The following is a 24,911-nucleotide window of genomic DNA, read 5'->3' as shown; positions in this document are numbered from 1 at the left end:
AGTGTGTGTGTGTGTGTGTGTGTGTGTGTGTGTGTATGTGTATGTGTGTGTGTATGTATGTATGTATGTATGTATGTATGTATGTATATATATGTAGATATATATATATTATAGAGAATATATATAATATATAGATAATATATATATATATATATATTATATATATATATATAGATATGATATATATAGATGAGTAGTGGTGGCATTGAGCTAGCACCCTCAGTTGGGTAAGGTGCTGTGGGTGCACTGGGTGTAGTGGCAGGCCCATTGTTCTGCTGGTTCTGGGAGAAAAACAGGCCTGGGGCATAGCTGAAAGCATGTGGTGACACCAGCTGAGACTGGCGCTTGTTGGGGTAGCCATCGTTCACTGGAGTCCCACCCTCTGCTCCCTGGTGGTAGTCAGCTGGAGGAGCGCTGGGGGAATTATGGGAGGATATCCTTGCGCGAGGCGCAGGACGGGGAGCGGGTTTTGGGGCAGGGCGTGGGGGCAGTGTGGGGGTGGTGGCAGAGGTGGAGGCTGAAGTGTCGGGGGTAGAGGTAGGGGCTGATGTAGCTTCAGCTGCAGCAGAGGAAGGAGGAGCTGCTGTTTTTTGCAATTTGTTGTCGAGTGAGACGTTCCCGATGTGGACGGGTAACGTCAACATGACGTCTGGAGATTTCAGACTGACCTGAGTAATCAGAGTAAAAGAGAATGTTAGTTAGAGATCAACATGTGAAACTTCCGTGACATTTAAAGAAGGAGATACGTGAATGCTCAAAAACATAAACAAACCACTTTACAGGACATTTAAAAGTGGAACAGGTTGAGCATATCGTACTTTGACAAAATATTCGATCTTTATGAGATCACAGCCAACGAGGGAGGACTGAGGAAGAGGAGGAACAATGATCTGCTCCTTCCACTCCACCTCCTTGCCGGCTTTCACCACACCACCCTCCACCTCTGCGATTGTCCTCACGTCATGGGTGGGCTTCTTTGTCTCATAGGTCACTCTCTGAAAACACACATGGACACAGGGATTTTATAAACTGTGCACAGTGACTGCAGAGTACAATTTCTCGACAGTTTCCACAACTGCAGTTGACGTAAAACACAAGGATTTATTAGTGTGCCCCTTCCAGCAGACAGAGAATCAGCTGCTGTCTGACACCTCATTCATCAAAGTGTTTCTGCATTTGTAGTTCATCTTTTATTCTCAATCTATTAATAAATAAATCACATGAAGCAATGACATAAAACTGGCATATAAATACCTTATAAAGTTGACATGATTATTGGATCACAAACAGATGCCTAGATATACATCCGGCAGACACAGAGCAACATTAACATTCAAAAGTCTAATGCAAGTCTAGTATTCACTGTCTTTCAGATCTGGTTTGGTCTCCACCAACAGGTGGAGCCAGTGAAGGCAAGACTGCCAAGATGTCCATTCTTATTTAAACAGTATATGATGTTGGTTTCTGTCTGTCTGTCTGTATGTGTGCTGGTGATGGGCAGGTAGTGTACAGTTTATCAGAGCTGCTGCTGGAAACAAGGAACCAAAACAGAAACAGAAAATCTCTGAACCAATCTGCCCACTTCCAGTAACTTTAAAGCTTTCATAATAATAACATATGTGGTATAAGTACTGGCTGGTGACATTATGCCTCATTTGAGAGGAGATTCCTGAGAGCACCATTACCAATAATTTGATATTAAACAATATGGCTGATAATATTTCTACATGTTATTCTTTTTATTGTCAACAAAAAGCTGTATGTTTACCTGCATCAGGCTGGCCGCCATGTTGCCCGAGTTCTTCCCAGACTGGTTGTGGATGTTGGTCATCACCTGGATGATCTGGCCTGGTGTGTAACCCTTCATGTTGGTCTGGGCTTTCATGACCACCGTGCCCGTTTTCATGAGCATGTAAGTGAACTGCTGAGTCACTGCAGATGAACAGGTTCCCTGTATGGAGACAGACAGAATTTGTTAAGGAATACTTCACACATTGGTAAAGGTTTTTTGTCGTTCAGCAAGACCAACAGAGTCAGGACTGATTGCATCAAACAGTTTCAGCTGTTGGAATCTCCCAGTTAAACTTTTATTCATTTTATATACAGCTTGAGCAAGTAGCTCAAGATAGTCAGTAGTCTACAGCTGTCATTTTAATGTGTCAAGTACATATTAGTCAGCATTACATATCTTCTGCGTGTGTTTCTACGCTCTCAAAAAATCCAGATCTCAATGAATCATTTGGGTTCTAAGTTACTTTAGCAAGGAATTATGTACCAAAGCACTCCTGATGGTTTTGCTTTTAAATGCTACAACATTAAATGGCAAATGGCTCGCCTTGTTGGTCTTGACCAGAAAATTGCAAAACAATGACTGTCTACATCTGGTGGTGCCATTGTGCCTGCACCAGACAAAATCGGAAATCTGCATTCACTGAACACATCTACAACAACCCACAGTATACATATGGAGGGACTGCACATGTGCTGAGCAGATAAAAGGTATAAAAACTACACTTCTGTTTATATAAGGATTCAGTGAACATGAAGAAATGTTGGGGTGTCTTTAAACATAATCACGAATCTCACCCATATGTCTGGCAGCTCGTTCAGATTTAGAGGCCTTAGCAGGTAGAAGGCTTTCTCTGTGTTGTAGTCCTTGGCAAATCGCGGTGTGTCGATGAACACTCTCACTCTGTAAATGATCTTACCATAGTTCCCTTCATAAGATGTCGGGGCAGAGTCTGTGGGGAGAAAGTCAAATATGTATTAGAGCAAATACAGACTAATATTTTTTTACAACAAGCTTACTACGCAGTTTCTATTCTCATATATATTCTATACTTTTTTCCTGACTTTTCATGTAAACATGAAAACAAAGACTCCAGAGAGTGCTATGACACACCTGCAGGCACTCTAGTCGTGAAAGTACAAACACGTTTCAAATGACAGATTTAGATTAACGACAGTAAAAAAAAGACCGGTTGGGTTGCTTTTGAGTTTCTGTAATGTTGGAAAAAAATGCAGCAGGTAAGAGGCCTGACGAAGGCTAAACACAAGGGCTGCTTGTGTCCCTTTGTGCGTGAGAGCCCATCATAATTAACCACGGTAACAAAGGAGGTTAGGCACAAAGTGTCATGTTCCCCAAGACTCTGAAAATGCTTACCAAAATAAAAGTTAGACAATTCTTATAAGTTATTCTCATTACCATAAGACACCAACATGTTTTCTCATGATCTAACTTCCTCATGATCTTGAGTAATACATCAGTTTTTTTTTAACCAGTTCTTAGAAACACTGCGGTAATATTACATAATCAAATCTCTCAGTATCATAGAACAATGAACTTGTGGTTTGCCTACAGTCAACATCGCCTTTTTGTTGTTCAAGCTGATGTGTCATCAGGGAGTGCTTGCAGATTACAAGTTACAGGTTAGTGAGTAAGTGGAACAAACTGATAGCTGCTGATATCATGACGTGCAAGAAGTGAAATGACTTCTTGAAGAAAAAAAAAATGGTTGCATGAGAGACGAACCTTCTTTGGATTAGCGCTTTGACCTTCTGCCATAAAATAACTGATAATAATGGTGAAAAGTGGATCATCATTTGTGGAGAAAATGTATCCTGGTGGACAGTGAAGTAAGCTGCTGTGAACATTTCACACTGATTGCTCCGTGCTGGACTTGAACCAACCACTCTCCCGTTCCCCTGACAGACTGTGACCGCCACCCCTTGTAGCTAAGAGTTTACACACCTTACAGGCATGAAGTAACATGTGCATTCACTGAACTGAAGGTCATGTTTGTGTCCACCTGATGAATCCAAGTACAACACTCAGCTTTCTTATAGCTCTCTTTTGGTCTCCACTAACTCTTTGTCTCTATACCCGCCTTAGTATAATAAGATGAGCTGGTTCAAACGAATACTGGAAATCAGTGCAATGTTTCCCACAACAGTCATAAGCTCCAGCGAATAATGGGATAAGAGTCTCATCCTTCCCCATAAGAGAATCAGGATGAATGTCAGCATGCCAGGACGTGTCTGTCAGGCTGTGAAATGAGAGGACAAAACACACACACACACACACACACACACACACACACACACACACACACACACACACACACAAACATAGGAAAGAATGCAGTGACAAGTGTTCATCCCATCACTCCACGCTCCTACCTGGTATGAGGAACTTGAAGGGAAATTTGTGTTCTCCCTGTTTCAGGGTTCCTGTACGGGACACAGAGAGCACAGATAACATCCATGAGTGGAAACAGTAACAATCGGCCCGCTGTTTCCCACCAGGCCTTGGATATGCCTCAGGGGAGGAGGAGGAGGAGGGGGCTCTATGTGCCTCACAGAACAAATATGAACAAAATAAGAACATACCATGAATACACAATGACATTATAGATTTAAGGCAAATTGAGTTCTCTAGTCTGTGACTGCACACTTTGGTCATACAAACTGTCATGATATGGTCGAGTGCAGTTCTGAAACTGACTGCAGGACGGATTAATCAGTTTAGCATTTCAGCTGTTCAGCAGCATACCTTTGTCTGCAACAGAGATGGTGCTGTTGAAGTACTGTTCCTCCAGAGTCCATGCCGTGTCATTTACCTTAGTGGTGACACCACAGAAACCATTGCAGTTCACTTTGATGGCTGCAGATGGGAAAACACAAACAGACAGTGCATTGAATGTTTGAGTCACAGAGACATTTCTAAGCAACTGCAGCATGAAACACTTCTCATAAGGAAATTATGTCATTATGCACTGTCATTACTGTCATTTCCTCTCTGGGCAGAAGCAAAAAGAACCCTACAAATTAGTTACACTGACGACGAGAGAAGCAAGATATTTCATGTTCATGTTGGCTGTATCAAACCCAGCAGACGAGGTTGTGAAAGTAAGAGTTCTATTCTTCCCCCCACCCCCCAAAATATATGTGGTAACCATTGTCTGAACATTTTCACCTGTTGAATAAACATGAAACTGTCATGTGTGACTCATGATGCAGTGCAAACAATGTGGAACTACATAGAAGAAAAAACATTTCCTTAGAACAAGCCAGTTTTAAAATACATGAGAAAAATAAACTAAAAGTCCCTGAGATCACTGCAGTGTGAACATCATCACCATCTGAAACACTGTATATTATCAAAACATAATATCTGAACCTCTACTATTGTGTCTTGAAAATCTTACACTTCTACACCCAAAAAGGCAAGAGGCATGATGACTGGATATTCAGGAGCACATACAAGACACTGATTGGGAAAGAGCATGCCCCAAAACAATCAATTAAATTGCAAATGAGGCTATTGCAATACAAGTTAGTCCAGCAGAGCTAGCTTTAATTAACTCTAGACTTTAAGCCCTCAATGCATCCATGGATGAAGGTGATGGCATCTTGTATTGGAGATAGTGAACAACCAGGAAAGTCAGGAGAACGTCAAGGCTGTCTTTTTTTCCATGTCTCTGTTAAATATGTGAAGTATGTAAAATGTTTAATTTCCTCTGAGCATTGTAAAATAAAATACAAAATAAAAACCTACATTATTATTTTTTGGTTAATTATTATTAGTATTGTTTACTGATGTGTTAAATACTTGCAAAACTCAAAAATAAATAAATTACACAATAATTGGAATAATAATTATGTCCAGATTGTAGGAGCATAGATGCATTGTGATTGTAACTCAATGCATGAGTCAGCAGCTTTTAATGATGACTAATATGCATATGTTGCTTTGATCCACTATGCATTTGAATATTTTGATATCTTTATTTGCTATTTTCCTGAAATTTTGTATTTGCCAATACTGAACTTCATAATGTTTTTTGCCTGTGTCCAACGCTCTATTCGATTTCGATATTTCAATTGACCTCTAGCAGTTGTGAAAATTAGTTTAAAAGATGGATTCTAATAATTCACTTCAGTTTGTCAGTGTTCAACAGGGTCATCTATTAAAGTGTCTATGGTTATGAGCAAATAAACAAATAAAGAGGTTCCCTACTTTCTGGGAACTAAGAAAAACCATGTTGGCTAGTGGTCTCAACGTACACAGGAGATTAAATTATACTTAATTTGTGTTCTTGGTGAACTCATTTCAGTCAATAAAAGACTGGCTTTAGTGCAAGTTTGCCAGCATAACTGTATTTAACAGAACACACAGTACTTACACAGCACGGCACAGCGATGTCATCAGTCATTTGATTATTTAAAACAGATAAGAGTAAACCTGATCTCTGCCAAGTGCACAGCAAGTTAGCTTTTGAATCATGTGTCTTTTTATTTATATTTGGGGACAAAAATGAGCTTCAACACAGAAAAGATAAAGGAGAATTCAGAGTTCAGGAAGAAGCTTAAAAATATATTATAAATATATATGAGCTTTAAACAAGCTAAGTCAATGTACCAAAACATATTTGCAGGATATGCTCATTATGAAAATTATACCACAAACAAACTGCATCCAGCAGACTTTCACACTTTTGAAACCTGGCTGCTACAAGTGGCCCAAATGCGATCTCATGTGTTTTCTTCTGAGCAGTGTGAACACCACAAATCACATGAGATCTCAGAATTGTCAACTCTGATTTGGAACGCTTTTGTATGTTTTCAGATTCTTTACAACGCACTCTCATACATACATACATGAACATAACCAAATGAATGCAACTTTTATGCAACTCTTGATTGACTCGTCACAATTCTGTGTTTGCAGAGAGCTGCTGACAGATTAAAAGCAGCAGCATTCAGCCCAAATTGTTTGTGTGTAGCCGTTCATGTTACCATCCTTCCTGTCTCTGAATCCATATCCACACGCCGCCATGCAAAAGTAGCAACCACTGCTTCCACTGCGCTTATAACAAGTTACTAATCAAAACATTGATCGGAACAATAAATCTGAATTAAGCTCTAAAAGGTGTGCAGCGTGAATGCAGAGGTCACACCAATGTTGTTTGGGGTTGAGGTCAGAGCTCTGGGCAGGCCAGGCAGGTGCTTTCACACCTCACTGAAAAAACACCCACATTGTCATGTGGAAACAAGAGAGGGACAAACACAAACTGTTGTCTGCAATATGTAGTACAGATTTCCCTTCAGAGTCAGAACAACAACAGCATATGTCCACTTACATTTTATTTAGTATGTTTAATAAAATGTAACTATTTTATAAACTACTTTATAAACATTTTTCTTTTCCACACAGTCCTTTAGTAAGCTGTCATACATCCAAAGTGTACCGCAACGACTGAAACACTTTTGATTTTTAATGCAGTGTCAATATTTGCCAAGTAATGTGTCTGATATCTCAGGACCAAACCCACTTCATATTCCATCAGTGATTCAACCTGCTGCATGGTGAGGGAGTTTATTACCTCCACCGGGAAGCTGACAGTCTGACCAGTTTTACCTGAAGAGGAATGTAAACAGACCGGAGGCCCCGCAAGCATTCAAACAGAAACACCCAAACACAGAAAAAATGCTCCCAGCAAGTCCACAGACACTGCTTTCCATTCAAATGCCTGCTCTATCGTGTGGCACTTTGTCACGGTGAAGACTATGGAAGGTTGAATTTCATTTAGATGAGATGTTGCTCTGAACTGGAAGAGCCGTTCACTCACTTTTCCAGTTCAAGTTCCTTTTTTTACTGTTTGACCTCCTTTAGTTTCTGTTTGTGTTCAGAGTTACCTGATACAAAGTAAAAGATGCCCCATTTTCCCACGATTATCATTTAGTTTACAGCAACAACTGACATTTTTTTACTTTTTCAAATGCCAAACATGTTACATTTCATTTTTTGGTTTTGCTACTCAATTGTAAAATTTTACTTCAAGTGAAACTTTTAAATATGACTGAATATTTCTTCATTTTTAGAGCTTTGCTGGCTTTTTATTGTTTGTTTTCATTATTCTTACATTTTTCCACAATAAAAAAAGATCTAAAAAAAAATCACCAAAATGGGCAGGTTGGTTGCAAATTCCACCCATTACACTCACTGACCTCTATGCTCAAGGTGGAGCTGTAATAACCAAATTAACGGTTTAGCAATTATTTCAAAAACAGTTTGGTCTTCTGCTCTAAAAACGTGAAATTTTAAGACTTTTTTCTCACTTTCCCTATTTCTCAGTCCTATTACTCTCATTACAGATAGTCATGGTCCAATTTTAACATCCAAGTCTGTTTCGATGATACAAGCCAATCCAGTTTTTTATCAAAACAGGTCATTTTCAAAATTCTGCAAGGACTTACAAATGTGTCGACCTCAAGACACATTTTCAGGGCTGCATATCCTCGTCAGTGCTGCAGACAACAAGCCACCTTCTCTTGAATTTACAGATCAACAGTTCAAGTTCCAGTCCCACCAGTTTACTAAGAAAGAAGCATCCCAATGCTCCCAATCTGCTTGGACCCCCGTTGTTGCCACCTATCACTTTGAAAACATTCTGTATGAATTTACGTGTCACAGTTATCTCATCTGTATCAGCCATGAGAAACAGGTAATTAATGGCTATGGATAATTCCTAGAATTGACCCCTGAGGGACTCCGTATAGAATGCCTACTTCATCTGATTCAAAGTTTCCAGCAGACACAGAAAACGATCTTCCAGTAAGATAAGAAGTTACGGACTGTGCCTCACAGGCCTAAACGGTGTTCAAGAGGTGTATGGTAAACAGTATCAAAGGCTACACTGAGGTCAGGAGTTTCCAGAATAGAAACTTTATGGTTTTCTGAGCTCATTTTAAGATCATTAACAACTCTGGACAGGGCAGGACTGTGGTTTACTCTGAAACCACAAAGCTATTGTTAGATGACAGAAACAAATCTGTTTTTTAAAAAGACTTCCTTGAAATTCAAAGTCAAATGTTTCACTGCTAGCTGTATTCAAATTTCTGTCTTTGGTTCAGCAGAGGAGCTGGAAGCAGAACAAGTTTGGCATTTTTTCTTGGCAAATAAGTTAAATCACTGATGTTGTCACCTCCTCATTTTCTGTTTAATCAAAGAATGGACTCTTTGTTTAACATTTGAGTCATGTTTCTTTCATAGAGTGAATGAATACTTTAGATTTTGGACAAACCAAGCTGGGCATTTTTAACTCTTTAACTCTTTAACTCTCGTTAAAACAATGAATTCCTAAATCATTCAGGAGATTCATCGGAACTGATAACAATCCTTCTTAGAGTATGTCTAAGAAGTGAATTACCGTCAGCAGATGACTTGTTGCTGTAGCTGTGTTGCTGCAGTCGACACCTGTTGGCTATTTGATCCAACATTTCCAACGGCTCCAACACATGACGCGTTTGAAACTAAACCTACAACATCTTTCTGACCTCTAGCTCACAAAGAGAATCACACTATAGAAACCCAGCAGGACCCAGAAGAGACAACATGAGCACTGAGGAATAACACTGACAAGTTCATATAGTGCATGTTACATAACAGAAACTTATATACAGGATAGATCAGTGGATATTTTTGAAGCACATTCCAGTATTTGTTAGAGTCAGTTGATTTATTTTATGCCAATAAATAAAAAACAAGTTTTATTATTTCCCCACCAGATTTTTGTTCTGAGCTTTCCAATCAAAACCATTGATCTCCAAATGTGGTTCTCACCTTTTAGACTAAACAAATCATTTGGAAACACAATGGCCTGTCTGGAAACAGGTTTTCAACCCTCTGAAATGTTTACCTACTGGAGAGGTGTGGTTTTCACAGGACTTTATGATGGAATATAAAACTGAACCGATCACAGAGAAAATACAATATTTCCAACAAAGATATGAGTCTGTTTGGTACTCTATATTTCTGTGTGAAGGGGAGACTAATGACTTCAGTACATACAATAAGGAACAACACCCACATTTAACAATTAGGTCTCATTAAAATCTCTCACGGAAATCCAGGATTAATGTTAGAGGAGGCCTTCACTGCACTCATGCTGTGGGAACATCGACTTTACATGGATTTTTCAAATAAGACAATCTATTTCCAAAGTCAGAGGCCTGAATGACACTCCATGCAACCCTGACTAAATCTCCAAGCGTTACTTCCTTGTTTAGAGACGGCGACTTTTTCCCACCAGGTGCGCAAACGTCGGCGAAATACGCGCACTTTTAGCGGACTCTTACCTTTACACTGCAGCGACTGGCCCAGTTTGACTGTCACGGTTCCAGAAATAGACTCTCCCGGACTGTACACCACTTTGTTTTTGTCAAACGTGATCTCAAACTGCTGAAGTTTGCCCATGTTCGCCCCCGATCCACAGCGAGCCTGACTGACTGACTGACGATCACCTGTGCGCACCACCAACAACACGCACATTTACGGCTCTGCGACCACGCCCACTTGCAAGTGACGTCACGGCACCTCTCTGAGATGAGATCAGGTGTATGGAAAATAAAATAACAATAAATCATGACACATGCATTACACAGAGATACAATAGAATCTTTTATGATTCATGACATCATGTTTTGACAATACATCACCTGACTGTATTGCTAAAATACGCCTTCCCCATCATGCCTACACAGGTAGGCACAGGTATACACTGTCCCCTCACAGCAAAAAGGCCGGCTGGGGCCTTTCTTTGAGGAGCTTGTATGTGAATGGGAGTCTGATAAACTGGTGAACTGCCCAGGACTTACTCCTCTTCTTGCTCAATGTGAACTGGGGAAATGGTGAAACTATTAACAGCTGAAAGGTTTTCTGATGTCTTAGCACGCTCATGATAGCCCTTAGCTCAAGGGAGCCCCACAGGCTCACCAGCATGGCTGTACACTCATAGATGTTGAATCCTTTAAAAGTGAGTGTCTGAGTTGAGTGAAGATATCAGTCCAATCCAGTATTTGTGATTATACTTGAATTTATTTTTTGCCACATAATACAGCTTTACATTGTACATTAACGGCGCCATAAGCCTCAGTTAAAATTAGCAAAGCAAATACACGGCCTTCAGAGAATAAGACTTTTATGCGCCTGTGCCCAGGGGACAATTGGCTCATAAGCCATCCATACACATGGATCAGGTTATGAATCTGATCTGTGCTCTGTCGCACTTCAAACCCTACAGCCTACAGTCAGTAGTTGATATTTGAATGGGTAAATGAAAGCCATCTTAGAACTGTGGGTGATTCAGCTTGGAAAAACTAAAAAACAAATTGCATATATACATTACATACATTCACTTTAAAGAAATAATTCAACGCTTTCCTTCTTGAGATGGGAAAAGTAAATGTTGGATTAAACAAACGAGATATAACATGTTAATTAGTGAGCTTTAGAGGTGGATTTTGTTACCTTTGGTAAGATAAGAAAGGGATATCAACCTTTTCATTTAATTCTCATCATAAAGCATATTTCCCAAAATGTATTTTCTATTAAAAGTGGATATGAGAAATGTTTCAGGTACCTATCCAGAAATATTGTGACCCTTACACAATTTCCCTGCAGGGATTAATAAAGTATTTCTGATCTGATCTGATAAGATGAAGAAATATTGAGCAAATAAATAAGAGACAGGTATCAATGGTAGGAAATGCTACAACATACTGAACTGGTCAAATTGAGGGTGTCAGTCTGTAAAACCCTGTCAAGAAATCTTCTTCACAAGTCCTCCAACTGTAAACCAACCAAGAATGTTTGTATAGTTTTCTTAAGGCAGAGTTAACACTTAATCCTGGGCCTCTAGTATCAGTCATGACTTCATGTTACTGATTTGCAGTCATTTCTGAATCACTTCTATTTGGACTTTCTCTCTGCCCAATCCTGAGAGATTGGAATGCATCTCGGAAATTTTGCGACCCAAAACAGTACAGCAGTGGATCCAGGCAGCTGTTCACTCCTGCTAAAATCCAGGATGCATAATACGCTGTCTCAACCTGAGTGAGAGCGTGGCAGCGTCCTGGGTAGTATTTTTTCAGTACCACTCCCACAGTTCGTACCACGTTCAGAGGCAGGAAGCACAGCCCAAATATCAGCAGGCACATGCCTATCATCCTCTGAGACTTCACCTTGACTTTGAGACCTTTAGCTGTGCTAATATTGAGGCGAGTTAAAGTGCTCGCCAGACGGGTATAGCAAACAGCTGACACAAGGAAAGGGAGTAGAAACCCAAAGATGAACAGGATAAAGTTAATGACAAAGTAGGCGTTTGTCAGGTTCTTCTGATGGATAGTGAGGCACTGACTGTTTTTGCCCTCTTTAGTTGGAGGGAGCATGATGGCGTAGATCAGAGACTGGATCAGCAGCAGAGACCAAACTCCTGCACACAGCTTCCTGATGAAGCTCCTCTGTTTCATGCAGGAGCTTCTGTTGAAATGCACCACCGCTGTGTATCGATGGATGCTGATGAGAGTGAGGAATATGGTGCTGCCGTAGAAATGTGAACTAAGAAGTGCAATCTTGACTTGGCACAAGAACCGACCAAAAGGCCAGTCGTTGCCCATGGCAAAGTAGACCGCCATCATGGGAGTGACCGGGGTGGCGATGGCGTCGCTGAGGGCCAGGTGGAACTGCAGTGTGGTTCCAGTGCTCCAGTTGGGCAACCGGCAGCAGAACACCCAGAGGCTGAAGCTGTTGAGGACGAAGCCCAGGAAGAATACCAGGCACAGGAGGGTGGTGATGGACACAGGTTGGTTCTCTGCCAGGCATGATCCAGAGTCATTGCTGCTGTTCCCAAGCTGTGAGGAAACTACCAGAGGCTTCATCTTCTTTCGTTTCTTATGCCTGTGAGAAAAAAACAGAACTGTACACTTCAGTATCATACATACATGCATACATTTTATTTTGTATACAGTCTACATTTGGGGGTACCATTTCTTTTCGAGGGTTCGTTATTGTGTTGTTGCATAACTGTTGGATGAGGAACGAAGTTCAGAATAAAGGTGATCAACTTGTGTCTGCTGCCCCCAAGTGACCAAAAACTTTAGTTTCTTATTGCAGGTTGGTAATAGATATCCATCTATCCATTTATGTAACGGCTTATCCTATAAGGATAAGTGGCAGTGGGGCTGGAGCCAATCCCAGCTGACTTAAGGCAAGAGGTGGGGTACTCCCTGGACAAGTTTTGTGATAAATATAAGGATTATTAATTATTATTATTAGTAGTAGTAGTAGTAATAGTAGTAGCAGTAGAAGTCTAGTTTTAAGTAACTCCCCTCGACCAAACTGGGGGTCTTTACACTGCTTACCTTTGTCATTCACGTTCAAATACAGAAATGATTCAAATAGAATTCCTTAAAATGAAGGAAGTGAAACGAAATGGCAGTACTGTGTGATTTTCTAGGTTCCACTTTGAAACCTTGAAAATTTCCTTTCGGACCACCAACAGGCCAAAATTTTTACCTCGACGGAAGAAATACCAAAATCTAAAGGGCAGATTGGCATGGCTTGTTAATATATTCATGTCCTCTAAAGGATACACCATCCCACTTTGTAACACTATCAGACCTTTCCTCTGGCAGCAGCATGTACAATCAACTGCATGTTGAGTTATTTCTTTATATTGCACAGTGTTCATGTCATTTTGTCCATACTGGAATTAGGTAGTCTTTGGTCCTCTGTTACGAGGTGGCTGTCTGCCTCGTGGTTCCCTGTGTTTGTGTCTGTCTCTCTGTTGTTTGTGTGTTGCTGGGCGTGCCCTCTGGTTTCCCCTCTCACCTGCCTGATCACCTGACCACCTAGCTCTCATCATCTAACCATGCAGTACAAAAGACCAGCTCCACCTCCCAGACTCTGCCATGTTGGTGAATCTCCCTTGTGGTAATAAATGCTACATCCTGCTCTGCGCATCTTTCTGAACCTTGTTAACCTCACTCTCCCTGTGCTTCAGGATATTCCCCTGCTATCCACCCGCCACCTCCAGCCCTGTCTCGTCTCTGTTCCTGTTTTTGGACTCTTGCCACCACAAGCCCAACTCTCGCATTCTCTCTCAGCAGGATCTCCACCTGCTACTGCACATTCACCCTGACACAAACTGTTTTAAGTGAATTCAGTGTATGGCTGTGTTTGCACTTTGGGTCCTCTAAACTTTCTGTTCTTAGTACAGTTAAGGAACTGAGATGGATTATTTGCTCCTGTGTGTCTATTAATACACACTCACCACGCCCTGTTGAATCACTTCTCCCAAAGTGAGGTTATCTGACATTTTTAAAGTCCTGTGGCAGACTGTGTGAAAACCCAATCAACCATAAAACCTCTATAGACAGGCGACAAATCAGAGTCTCTATAAGGAGTTGTTCCCCCACAAGCTCTCAGAATGTTTCTCCCCCGTATCAGTTTTATTGATTATTGTGTTTTATCTATTTTATTGCTTTATTATCACAACATCATTTACCTAAAGCACTTTGAATTGCACTAACCTGAACGAAAAGTGCCATTTTAATTGATTGATTGATTGACATAGAATGTGTGCAGAGCAGCATTCTTCCAATAGATGCTCCCTCATTTGGTGTTTAGGCGCCACTACAGAAGCTTCCACAGATGTTCAGTTAGGTTGAGCTCTCGTGACTGAAGGCGACGGCATATGATTCAAATCATTTTCATACTCATCCATACCTTCAGTGAACACTCATGAGCTGTGTGTACTGTATAAATAGAGCTAAATTACTTATTCCTTATATGTTGTTTTATAGATCACCATTGTTTCTTTGGCTGATGTTAATTTGTGCCCTGTAAAACATGTGTACAGTAGCTGCCACAGGTGGAATTGTCCCAGACACCAGACTTCTTTTTTCAGTTTTAGTCAAGTGCTTCTCAGCAAGTTTTTAAGATGTGAAAGTCCATCAGACATACATCAGCGTTTCCCCTGACATCACTGTGTGCATGTGGAGGGCATGAGGACACAGCTTCTTTGCACGTGAGTGTGAGGCTGATATTTCCGACTGTAGTTTAATGTTGATGAGTAAAACTGTTTCTTCTTCTGCTTCTTAAAATGCACTTCCTGTGGATCAATTATTGAGTGTGGCTGAAAGAGCACACTATATGTTATTCACCTTGCTTACTATTATTTTTATAGTCAAAACGTGCAGCTCGGCTGGAAATCAAGCACTATGACTATTCTCAGTGTTTTGCCAAACGGTTTGCCTAAAAATCGCCAAAAAAATGAATGGGCGTGTATTGGTAGAATGTTCTTATTTGCACCTTCGTGTCTATGAATACACAAACACCTTTTCTGAAACACTTCCCTAAAGTGGTGTTTTCTGGTAAAGAGTTGTCGTGTGGAAGGCGAAGCTTCATCAGAACACAGAAGACTGTTTTGACAGAGTCATTTTTAACTGGACTGGTAAACTGATGTGTGAAATGAGTGAGTTCCTATTTAAAATAAATATAACAGGAACTAAACTATCCAAATGACACTTTTAAAAAAATGCAGCTAATGACCAGGAACATAACTTTATACATAATGTCCTTGTTTTATAGTAATTATATATATATATATTACATTTATTAATATTAAAGTAATTGTTGACTAAAGTTGCATAAACTCTATCTATATGGAGTGGTCTATACGCATTTAGTATCATTATGATGTTTTTTGAGTTGACTACATGGCAGTAAGCAGGATACATGAGAGTCAATAGTGTTGCCAAATATACAATGTGCAATAATGACACCATGGAAGTGTGTTTAAAATCTGCACCAGCTGATAAAATTCAATCCAGTGAAATAAATACTATTTTTGTGATTCTTCATATTTATTTACCCCTTGCAGGTTTTTCTCCAAACTATAGCATCTAGACTTCTTGTGATTATCTTCTGTTTGATCACTCTTTAAAGAAATATCAATTCCCACTTTTTGTACTGCTGAGGAACTAAGTAATAAACAGATAAGAGATGTGATATTGATGTTTTATATCTATATATACTAGTAAGGATTTATAGATAGTAACTTGCTGAGCAAAGTGAGGTTTCCTGACATGTTATAACATATACATACATGACAACACAACACTTGTAAAATATTACATCCAACTATTTTTTGTATCCTCCAAATTATCAGGACCACAAAGTATTTTTATGGATGTGAAATATCAATATATGCACAATAGACCAGGTAATGGCAGTTAAACTGTTTAAAACCTCGTCCGTGGCATTGGCTGCTCACGCAGAGAGAATCTGAAAAGGTCTTACCGCTGTTGAAGTCGTCCTCAGTATGTGAGCCCAATAAGAGTCACTGTTTCGCTTTCACACCTATATTTGTGTTGTGTGGCTACCAGGGGAGTCGCCCAATGATCACATGTGCTGCATAAGATGCCTAGAAGACATCACACCACTCTGTATTTCTATATATTGATTTATTTACAGGTTTGTTGCACTACTGACACATTAAAATCTAACACACTGATAGCCCAACTCCATATGAAAATACTGTATATTTGGACAATAAATGCAAGAGCACAAAATTTAGAAAAGTAATAATACACCCCCACCCACCCACCAACCCCTCCCCGCCTTGGAGGAAAATTGTTGGCTGTTGGACTACACTGTCAGAGCTGGAAGACCCTCACAGAGACAAACATCTAAAGAAAATAAACTTCCATGAAAAAAAATAAAAATAAAAAAGTCAAACAATAATGTAAAATGTCCGCTCTTTTTGAAAGTTCACTGGTGGATCTATTTACAGTCAGTCACTGTTAGACAACTCTGGTTTCTGCTGTGCCTCAAATAGGTGTGGTTGGGGTGGAGGCGGTGGTGGGGACGGTCACCGGGTGCAGCCCCAGATCCAGGGATGGAGTTTCTTCTGGTGGCGGAGGGCTCTTCTTCTGGGCCTCCAGCTTCTCTGTCAGCTGGGTGTACAGCTCCTTCACCGGCTCGCTGCTCTGTGGTCACCAGACACAGCACGGCACAAAGAGTGAGCGCGCACACCACACATAAAAGATCTTTGTATCACATATTCATCCGCTTTGCATAAAAAATAAATAATTGGACTGTATTATGTATCGTATGTCTCTATCAGTCACTGTAGAAGCATAACGTTGGCTTTATCTGATGTTGAGGCACATACAGTTTCCTGTAAACATGTTGTGGTTCCACACTTCTCACTAACTACCAGCAGTGCAGTCCTAATTTATCTCTCTCCATCTTTACATCTATATCTATATCTAGCTGCGGTCTATTCCCGAGCACCAAGCTGGAGGTAAAAAAATGAAGCCAACCTGTTTTGGAGGTTCAAGAGTTTTCATCAAGGTTTCCATGTAGGATGGCAGCACCTTGTGATGTAGATGCACCAACATCCGGAGGGTGTGTCTGTGGACGTTCTCTTTACTGGAAAAGACACAAGAACGGATTCAGTGCAGCAAAATAATGTTGGGAGCAACATTTAGCACCATCATGTTTACAAAGCAGCACAGCCAGCTCAATGCTCTGTGTGCCGAGCAGTCGGGGTAAATGGACGGTCTGCTGTGTGTCTGATAACGCACTAAAATGATGTTTATGAAGCAGAGTACGCTGACTATGGGCACCAATCAACCCACCTAGAAAAAGAAGTAAGCAGGAAGCCGTCAAAGACAACAGAACAAAAGTCTTCTGATCCAAACTCATCAGAGAGCAGGGTGAGGTGTCCAGTCAGCAGGTGCAGGAAGATGTCGCCAAAGGCCATGTCATTATAGGTCTCCACTGTGAGGGGACAGCAGAGACACAGCTCTTACTTTGACATGCTTTAATAACAAAAACATATTAGGTTATATTAGGACTTCAGGGGAAGTGGTACTCACCCAGGGCTGGTAGTAACCTCTGTAAGGCATTCTTGTTCCTCAGTTTGGCAATGTGAAGGACATAGTACAGACCCATTTCACAGGCCACTCTGTTCTCCTGGAGGAACCTGAGAGTCACAATCACAACACTGTTAACTGAGAGTGTATAAAGAGTTTGTAGTCCAGAGATTTTTGAAAAGTCACTAGCTTGATCCAGATAAGTAGTCTCCTGAAACCTGCTGATAAACAGCGGTCCAATATTCTATGTCAAGTTGGTAACATCACAATCATATACTTAATGAGATAAGACACGTGTCTCAGAAGACATAACAACATAACATAACTTCAACTTGTGTTGGCCTCCTGACAGACATACATCAGCGTTTCCTCTGTTTCCCCTATTACTAATGATTGTTATCAGTCACAGTAAAATACACTGAAGTGAGGTTTATACATAATCTCAACCAAAGTGTCAATAAACATATTCATAGTCCTACTGTATTTCTTGGTTATGATGCTTTAACAAATAGCTTGACCTCTTTTAAGTCAGAAAAATGACTGATTTGAGTAAGTTTAATTATAATAGTAAGTTTAATAAAAGTCATCTCAGTGGAGGTTTGTCATTTGTTGTGGCACTTTGCCAACTTGTGTGGGTGTTGTAGAGTGTGACTTTTCTTGTAACACCAGTCCTAACACTTTGCAAACTTTACTGGCAAAGCGTTTCACAGCACGTTGTGGTTAACGCGCTGACCCGATCCTCTCCCTGTTTCTGTCTCACACACAGAGATGCTAATTTTTTACGAAGACAACTTTCCCTGAAATCTTATATTATGCCTGCTTGCAGCACTTAACCTGTTGAAGGCGTCTGGCAGAGTGGTTGGGTACGTCAGGGAACTCTTCTCTTCGCTGGGAAGCTTCTGTTCTACTATGAAGGTGTGATCATCGACAACCACTGACATCATGGCGGGCAGAAAGCGGGTCACCACCTCCAAATCCTGAGAGCACGTGCATGAGAATACAAATCAACCACCTGCAGCCAGATTGTTTGAATGCTGTGACGATGAAAAGATTTGGGCGTGGAACCACACACACACACACACACACACACACACACACACCTGACACACAGGAAGTGATACACTATACGTACCAGACGAGGCTCTTTAAAGACCTGGCTGTCAATCATGTCCCACGCACCCTGACCCAGTGACAGCATCCTCAGCAGCAGCATCAGATCTGGGCTGTCCTGTTCACAAACACACATACAGCCACTTAACATTCTGGTGATATAATGGTGTGTGGGTGTGTGTGTGTGTGTGTGTGTGTGGGTGTGTGGGTGTCTATAGTGAAAACACATTCACAGTAGCTGTCATTTGAACAACAAATAATCCAGTGACACTATATGGACAGACGGTGACATGTACATGATATGACTAGCTTAAACAACAGAGATGTAAATATGTAAATAGACCCAGACTGTAAAGAACATGGAAATATTGTGTTTGGAGTTTTGATTGTTGGCTGAGGAGGTTTTATGCAAAAACAATAATCAATCAAATACTTTTAGTTTAGTATGCAATTCAACTTTTAACTTAATATTCATTTACAACCTTTAATATTCACTTATAATTAATCATTTATCAGCTTTCATGTTATTTTATGAGAATCAGTTAAGAATTTGCTTGACTGCTACTTATTATGACATGTTAGTTATGTTCTGCTAGTATTTCTGTGTAAAGAGAATGTATATGTAGAATAATGGATAACACTGGAAGTCAGTTCATTACATTTTGTGACAGGTTCGGTAATACCGTGAGGCAGGTTTGAGTGTGCATGGGCGTAGAAACATATGTAGGTAAATTGGTACTACAATAAGCTAAAAAGCAGCTGAGACATGGACCGGCACAAGTTCTGACCATATAATTGGCTTTCTATGTGTCAAACTGTGGGAATCATTTTGGATTATTTCAGTAATGCTATGAGTTGGTAATGTCCTTGTTTCTTCGTGATTACAGTTTGTTTCCACAAGAAGACTGAATTAAGTTTATGGACAAAGCTCAGACTCAGCAGATACTGGAGCTTTTGTTAAAACAGCCACTACACTCTGTGAAAAGATTCTCGGATTATATAATCAATAACTCAACATATCTCAGTTATGTTGCCGTGTGTTGGGTTATTAAACACTAGTTTCTGCCTGGTCACAACCAAAAGTAGAAATTCATTATTCACTGCAATGCTGCCATATTCAGTGACTGTTTGATCATGTCATCCCTCATTATATGCATATTCAGTATTCCTCACCAACACACTGCGTGTGTGTGTATCACAAATATGTTGATTACATTTCCTTTTGCATGATCAAAAACTGCATTAATGATTGCTACACGTCTTCTACCTTTTTTTTTCTTGCTGCACAGCCACGTCACTTTCCTACTACAACACTGCCACCAGCTGTCGATGATTAGAATACCATGACACCACCACCACCATCATCATCATGTGGCACAGTATGCTTACCCTGGGTAAAGCGTCCTGACTCAGCAGCTCTTGCAGGTTCCTCATGATACTCAGGACCAGGGTATTACAAGCAAACGGGTCACACAGGATCATGGACAGGTCCCTGCAACGCACCAAAAATTTATTCATCCATTCATCACAGGTGAGCAGCTCTGTTCATGAATTCAAATCATTCGTTACCCGAGGACTTGCTCCTGTCCTTTCTTCACTCCATCCAGGAAACCCTGCAGCTCTCTGGCTCGCTTCCCGTCCACAAACTTCTCACGGATGCAGGCGTCTAAACACCAAGTGAACTGTCACAGCACACACGAGAAACACGTAAGACACAGGAAAAGCGTGTGCTTTGGGGTTCTTGGGTGACTAAACTGTTTCATCATCACTTATTTGTGTCCTTACCTTATGGCAGGGGTCGACGGTGCAGATCTCACTGATGTCCAGGTCGTGCAGAGACATCAGCAGTTCTGCTCTCAGCGTGCAGTAGTGGACATTTCGTGTTCGCAGGAAAAGTGTTCGTAAAAACTGCAGCACCATGTCGTACAGCTTCACGTTCTTTCCGATCATCTGGGTCAGTTTTAGGACCACCTGCAACAACAAATCCATCATTCCACATGTTTCTGAGACTTTGGTTGCCGCTTGTTAGACCTTTAACTCGACGACTGTGACTCACCTCGCCCTGGCGTCGTGTTTTGGGAGACGGGCTGAAGAAATTGTGCAGGATGGAGAGGTCGCTGCTGAACAGAGCGGCTTCCTTCTCCACAATGTACTGCTTCAGGAGGGGCGAGACTTCATCCCCAAACAGAGCCTGGTTGTCCTGCCAGATCTGCCTTTTCACCTCCACAGCACACACCTTGTACAGCTCCTTGTCAGCCATCACCAACTTCAGTTTCTTCTCTGGCACCTGCAGGAGGGGCAAAGTGACAGTTTGAACAATTAAATTCATATTGCGTGAAACTGTGCACAATCTACCTGAGACTATTTATTCCCCATTATTTTATTATTATTACTTATTTAGTTACATTAAGAACATATTGTAGTTGGAACACAATTTGCTGTTTGTAGACTAATGACCATTCAGGGACTCTTACGGTCAGCTGGTCATAACCGACTCTCACAGTGTGTAGAACATTTGCAACAAGAACAGAAGATGCTAGAACAGTTCTCAATGTGATCACCAAAAGAGGTAAATCCCAAGATTTGGGGTGCAATAGGGAATACATAGCAACAAAGGTCCAGCTTTTATGTCACAGTTCACTCAGAGAGACTGTCAGCTATCTGAGATTTCAAGTGGCACTTGCATGTTCCGCATCACCTGCAGAGTCCATGTCAAGAAAGGTTGACTAAAATAGTAATGACAACAGGCATACAATGAGTGTTAAACTCCCTTTGAGGTACACCAAATAAGGAAAGGTGTGAAGGAGAAGTTATAAGGACTTAGGAAAAAATGTCTGCGGCGCTCAGAGAATCCGACTGCTCTCACACCAAACTATGTAACTTATGTGACAGTGAATGTTATTGGTGGTCTGTGGTGAAACTACAATGTTCAGAAGATGGACCACAAAAACACATCCTAGGTACTTCTCTCCATGTGTGCTTATCCTTTTGTTTCAAGCAGGCAATATTAATGTGAAAGAAAATGACTTCATTATGAGCATTTTTTTCATTTTTGTGATCATTATCAATCATGATGATTATACATGAATAAAAACGGTTATGAATATTATTTTCCATTTCTGCCATGTTCTGTACATAGAGGCCTATAAATCTGGCCCAATTATATTTTGAAATATATCTTTAAATTACATTATTTATTTATGAATTCATTAATGAATTTTTAATGATGTATTTAGTATCTATGCTAAAAGAGAGAACTCAGTACGGAGAAATGTGTGCAACCAATTAAAGCTGATTTTACGGCTGGCATTAATTACCAGGTAAAATTGTCATTTTAAAGGAACCCCAGCAACAGATAAGATTTGTTTGGTCAGCTGGTCTCCTCATAGGAAGATTAAGTATTTTGTGAATACAGAGCCTGGTCCACAAAGCAGGGCAATGTTTCATTCAACCCTGATCAGGAGGCTTGTAAAGCATGATGCAGGTTTGACCTCTATAACTGTATCAGTGTACACATGTTAACATTCTACAGTAAACAAAGTGCGTGATAAAAAAGTACTGAATAAATGTAAACACGGAACATGCCCTCTTTGTAATATATTACAATTTTTAGTTTTCAGCAGGAAAGGAATCCCCCTAAAAACACTTGCCTTGGGTAGATGCTTCAGCACCTGCATTACTACTGGCTGAATGGACGGCATTTTGACAAGAGGAAAGCTCTTCTCCAGCAGCTCTTCAAGCTTCCCGTATCTGTACGTAGAGGGACAGAAAAAAAAAACACAATAGCATCTAAAATCCTTCAGAAAATATGACTCAAAGATCAAAACAACCCATGACACACCTGTCCTCTTCCTTGCCCTCTGCAATGGTGGCGACCCGCTCCATCAGCTTATCTCGAAGCTCGTCAAAGACAGACTGGTGGAACTCCAGCCGAGGCGTTCCATGGAGGTCGAGGAAGGGCAGAGCAGACTGTAGGGTCGGCAGCAGGATGCCATTTTCCATCTGCAGTCACATCATCAAGGGGTTAATCTTAGCTGCTGCAGCCAGCCAAATAAATGTTGCTTATTAGAACGACAGATTTCAGGTAAAACACGACTGAAGACATTTAAAACACAGGTAAAATTGCTGAGGAAACCAAGCATCACTTTGTTTAAGGCTGCTTCATACGGTCTCTGCTTCATTTGGACTCAAATAACAATAATTGACATTTTAATATTCACCTGGAACTCTTTAGACTAGTTTAACCTGGTTTGTAGCTGGTAACCTGCATAGTGGTCCGTACCACCCTGCTGATAAAGGATAGTAGTCAGATATTTTGATGACGTTCATAAATAGGAACTTTCTAAACTTCCTCTGCAGTCACAAAGACAATACACAACTGTCTTTACGAGGCTGCAGCCTGAGCATCTCACCCATCCAACAGCGTTATAGCAAACGTTAGTGTCCTCCTGCAGAGCAGAGCTGAATGCAGCACACGTTTAACTACCAAGTGGAGGTAAAAAACAAAAAATAAGAAGACTATTTGATTTTATACAATTTAACAAATATTAGAAATATGATTCAAATCATGCCCATCCATAAACAAGTTAAACACTGGCCCATCTATAAATGTGTTCATAGTTGTGTTTATATTGAATATTTGGACTGAGACATTCGAGACTAAAAATCACGTTCTACTTTTCAATCAAGAAAGATAAATGTAATAAATAGTATCAAGGATACTTGTATCAATCATCTTATAAGTAATATTCCCCTCTTTAGACTCTCTTATGACAGCCAAACATGAGGACAAAATCACAATAATACTACTAGACATTAGACAATTAAAATAATAATAAGAGCACCCTCTGTGAAATATATAATTATTACACTTTTTTGTTATTTACTATCTAAAGCTTGCCCTGATTAAAAAGTATTCTGTGAGTGGCATCCTTATCTTTGCTCCTGTTAGTTCATGTATTAATAAGCACATTACTAATAATGCGTAGCTGTGTGTAAGAGAGTTATTATAGTTTCATAACAGCCAGATGCAAAGTGTGTACATCTCTCTACGTGTTCTTCTTGAAGCACTTTAGCTCTGAAATTAATGCTAAATTAGTCATTAGTGCTTAATTAAGCACTAAAATGTGTGTGTGTGTGTGTGTGTGTGTGTGTGTGTGTGGAGTCCACATGTGCATCAGTGTCTGACTGCAGAAAATGAATCACACTCATATTCATATCCAAACCTCTCACTGAGGTGACGACACGCACATCTGAGCTCGCTCTCTTCGTCTGCACGAGACCGCTGTATCGATACACCGAGGCTCGCGCATCCAGCAGCATCCGGTTGGCTCCAAATTTGACCAGCCCGCTTCTGAACTTCTGAACGCTGCGTTCATACCGTGCAAATATCACAATGTTTTAAGACTTTTAGGAGCTACACGTGCTCTACGGACTAGTGACGTGTTGTTTATCGCGTCCACGTTTAAATTCAGCCATTCATTACAGCAGCGCGAGGTCACGCAGACAGCAGACGGCGCGCGGTGCACCTGTACGCGGTTTACGGGACAGTTTATGACGCTCTCAGGTGTATGAGAGTCCTGTACGTGTGCACGCAGCATGCTTTATCATTTACCTGGAACTGGTCGATGGCTTTCAGCGGCTCCGTGCAGTTGGTAAGAGTTTCTTTGAGGTCCTCTCCGTTAGAGATCCCGAGCTCAGGCAGCCCCGCGAACATTGTCCCGTTTGTCTAATCATCAACGTCAAAGATTTACGCGTGGATAAATGATGTGAACATGAGAGCGTGCTACAAAACAAACCGACACATTAATATTATACGCTGTCAAAGCAAACTTCCTGCGGCGCAACTTTGTAAACAGTCCGTCGGAAACAATCGGTGACGAAAAGTGTTCCGTGCTGGTTTGCGGGAAACACACAGAGCTGACTTTGTTTGTTTGCTGTAATGGCGGCAAATTTAAATGTATCACTCAATTATTAGGAGTATGTATGTTTACAGAATTTAATTATGAAAGTCTTTCTATTTTTTGTTTTATTGTTTTCTGCGTTCAAATGAGTTTAAAGGTCCAGTGTGTAAGATT

General features: G+C 40.6%; 3 protein-coding genes across 3 annotated transcripts; all 3 read right to left on the bottom strand.

Annotated features, from left to right (window-relative positions):
- Positions 1–188: 188 nt before the first annotated feature.
- arrdc1a (arrestin domain containing 1a) lies at positions 189–10,322 on the bottom strand (the record flags this gene model as incomplete). Its single annotated transcript, XM_027274651.1, has 7 exons — positions 10,141–10,322; positions 4,553–4,663; positions 4,180–4,230; positions 2,587–2,741; positions 1,769–1,951; positions 819–995; positions 189–668 (listed from the first exon to the last, which is right to left on the bottom strand). Coding segments are annotated over exons 1-7 (1,275 nt in total), but the record flags the coding sequence as incomplete, so codon positions are not given.
- Positions 10,323–10,859: 537 nt separating this feature from the next.
- Positions 10,860–16,203, bottom strand: LOC104923795 (P2Y purinoceptor 2). Its single transcript, XM_010736983.3, has 2 exons — positions 16,145–16,203; positions 10,860–12,739 (listed from the first exon to the last, which is right to left on the bottom strand). Exon 2 carries the CDS (start codon positions 12,718–12,720, stop codon positions 11,722–11,724), a length of 999 nt encoding a protein of 332 aa, XP_010735285.1. The 5' UTR covers positions 12,721–12,739; positions 16,145–16,203; the 3' UTR covers positions 10,860–11,721.
- Positions 16,204–16,293: 90 nt separating this feature from the next.
- On the bottom strand, positions 16,294–24,752 carry nelfb (negative elongation factor complex member B). The gene is made up of 13 exons (XM_010736981.3): positions 24,449–24,752; positions 22,676–22,836; positions 22,485–22,584; positions 20,891–21,121; positions 20,620–20,805; positions 20,404–20,516; positions 20,224–20,326; positions 18,857–18,952; positions 18,559–18,701; positions 17,728–17,834; positions 17,488–17,629; positions 17,170–17,278; positions 16,294–16,833 (listed from the first exon to the last, which is right to left on the bottom strand). The coding sequence occupies exons 1-13, from the start codon at positions 24,548–24,550 to the stop codon at positions 16,675–16,677; spliced, it is 1,752 nt and encodes a 583-aa protein (XP_010735283.1). The 5' UTR covers positions 24,551–24,752; the 3' UTR covers positions 16,294–16,674.
- Positions 24,753–24,911: the final 159 nt, after the last annotated feature.

Source organism: Larimichthys crocea, chromosome III, assembly GCF_000972845.2.
Source record: "Larimichthys crocea isolate SSNF chromosome III, L_crocea_2.0, whole genome shotgun sequence".
Lineage (NCBI taxonomy): Eukaryota > Metazoa > Chordata > Actinopteri > Sciaenidae > Larimichthys > Larimichthys crocea.
Note: the sequence above shows the minus strand (reverse complement) of the source record. Positions and strands in the feature narration are given on the sequence as shown.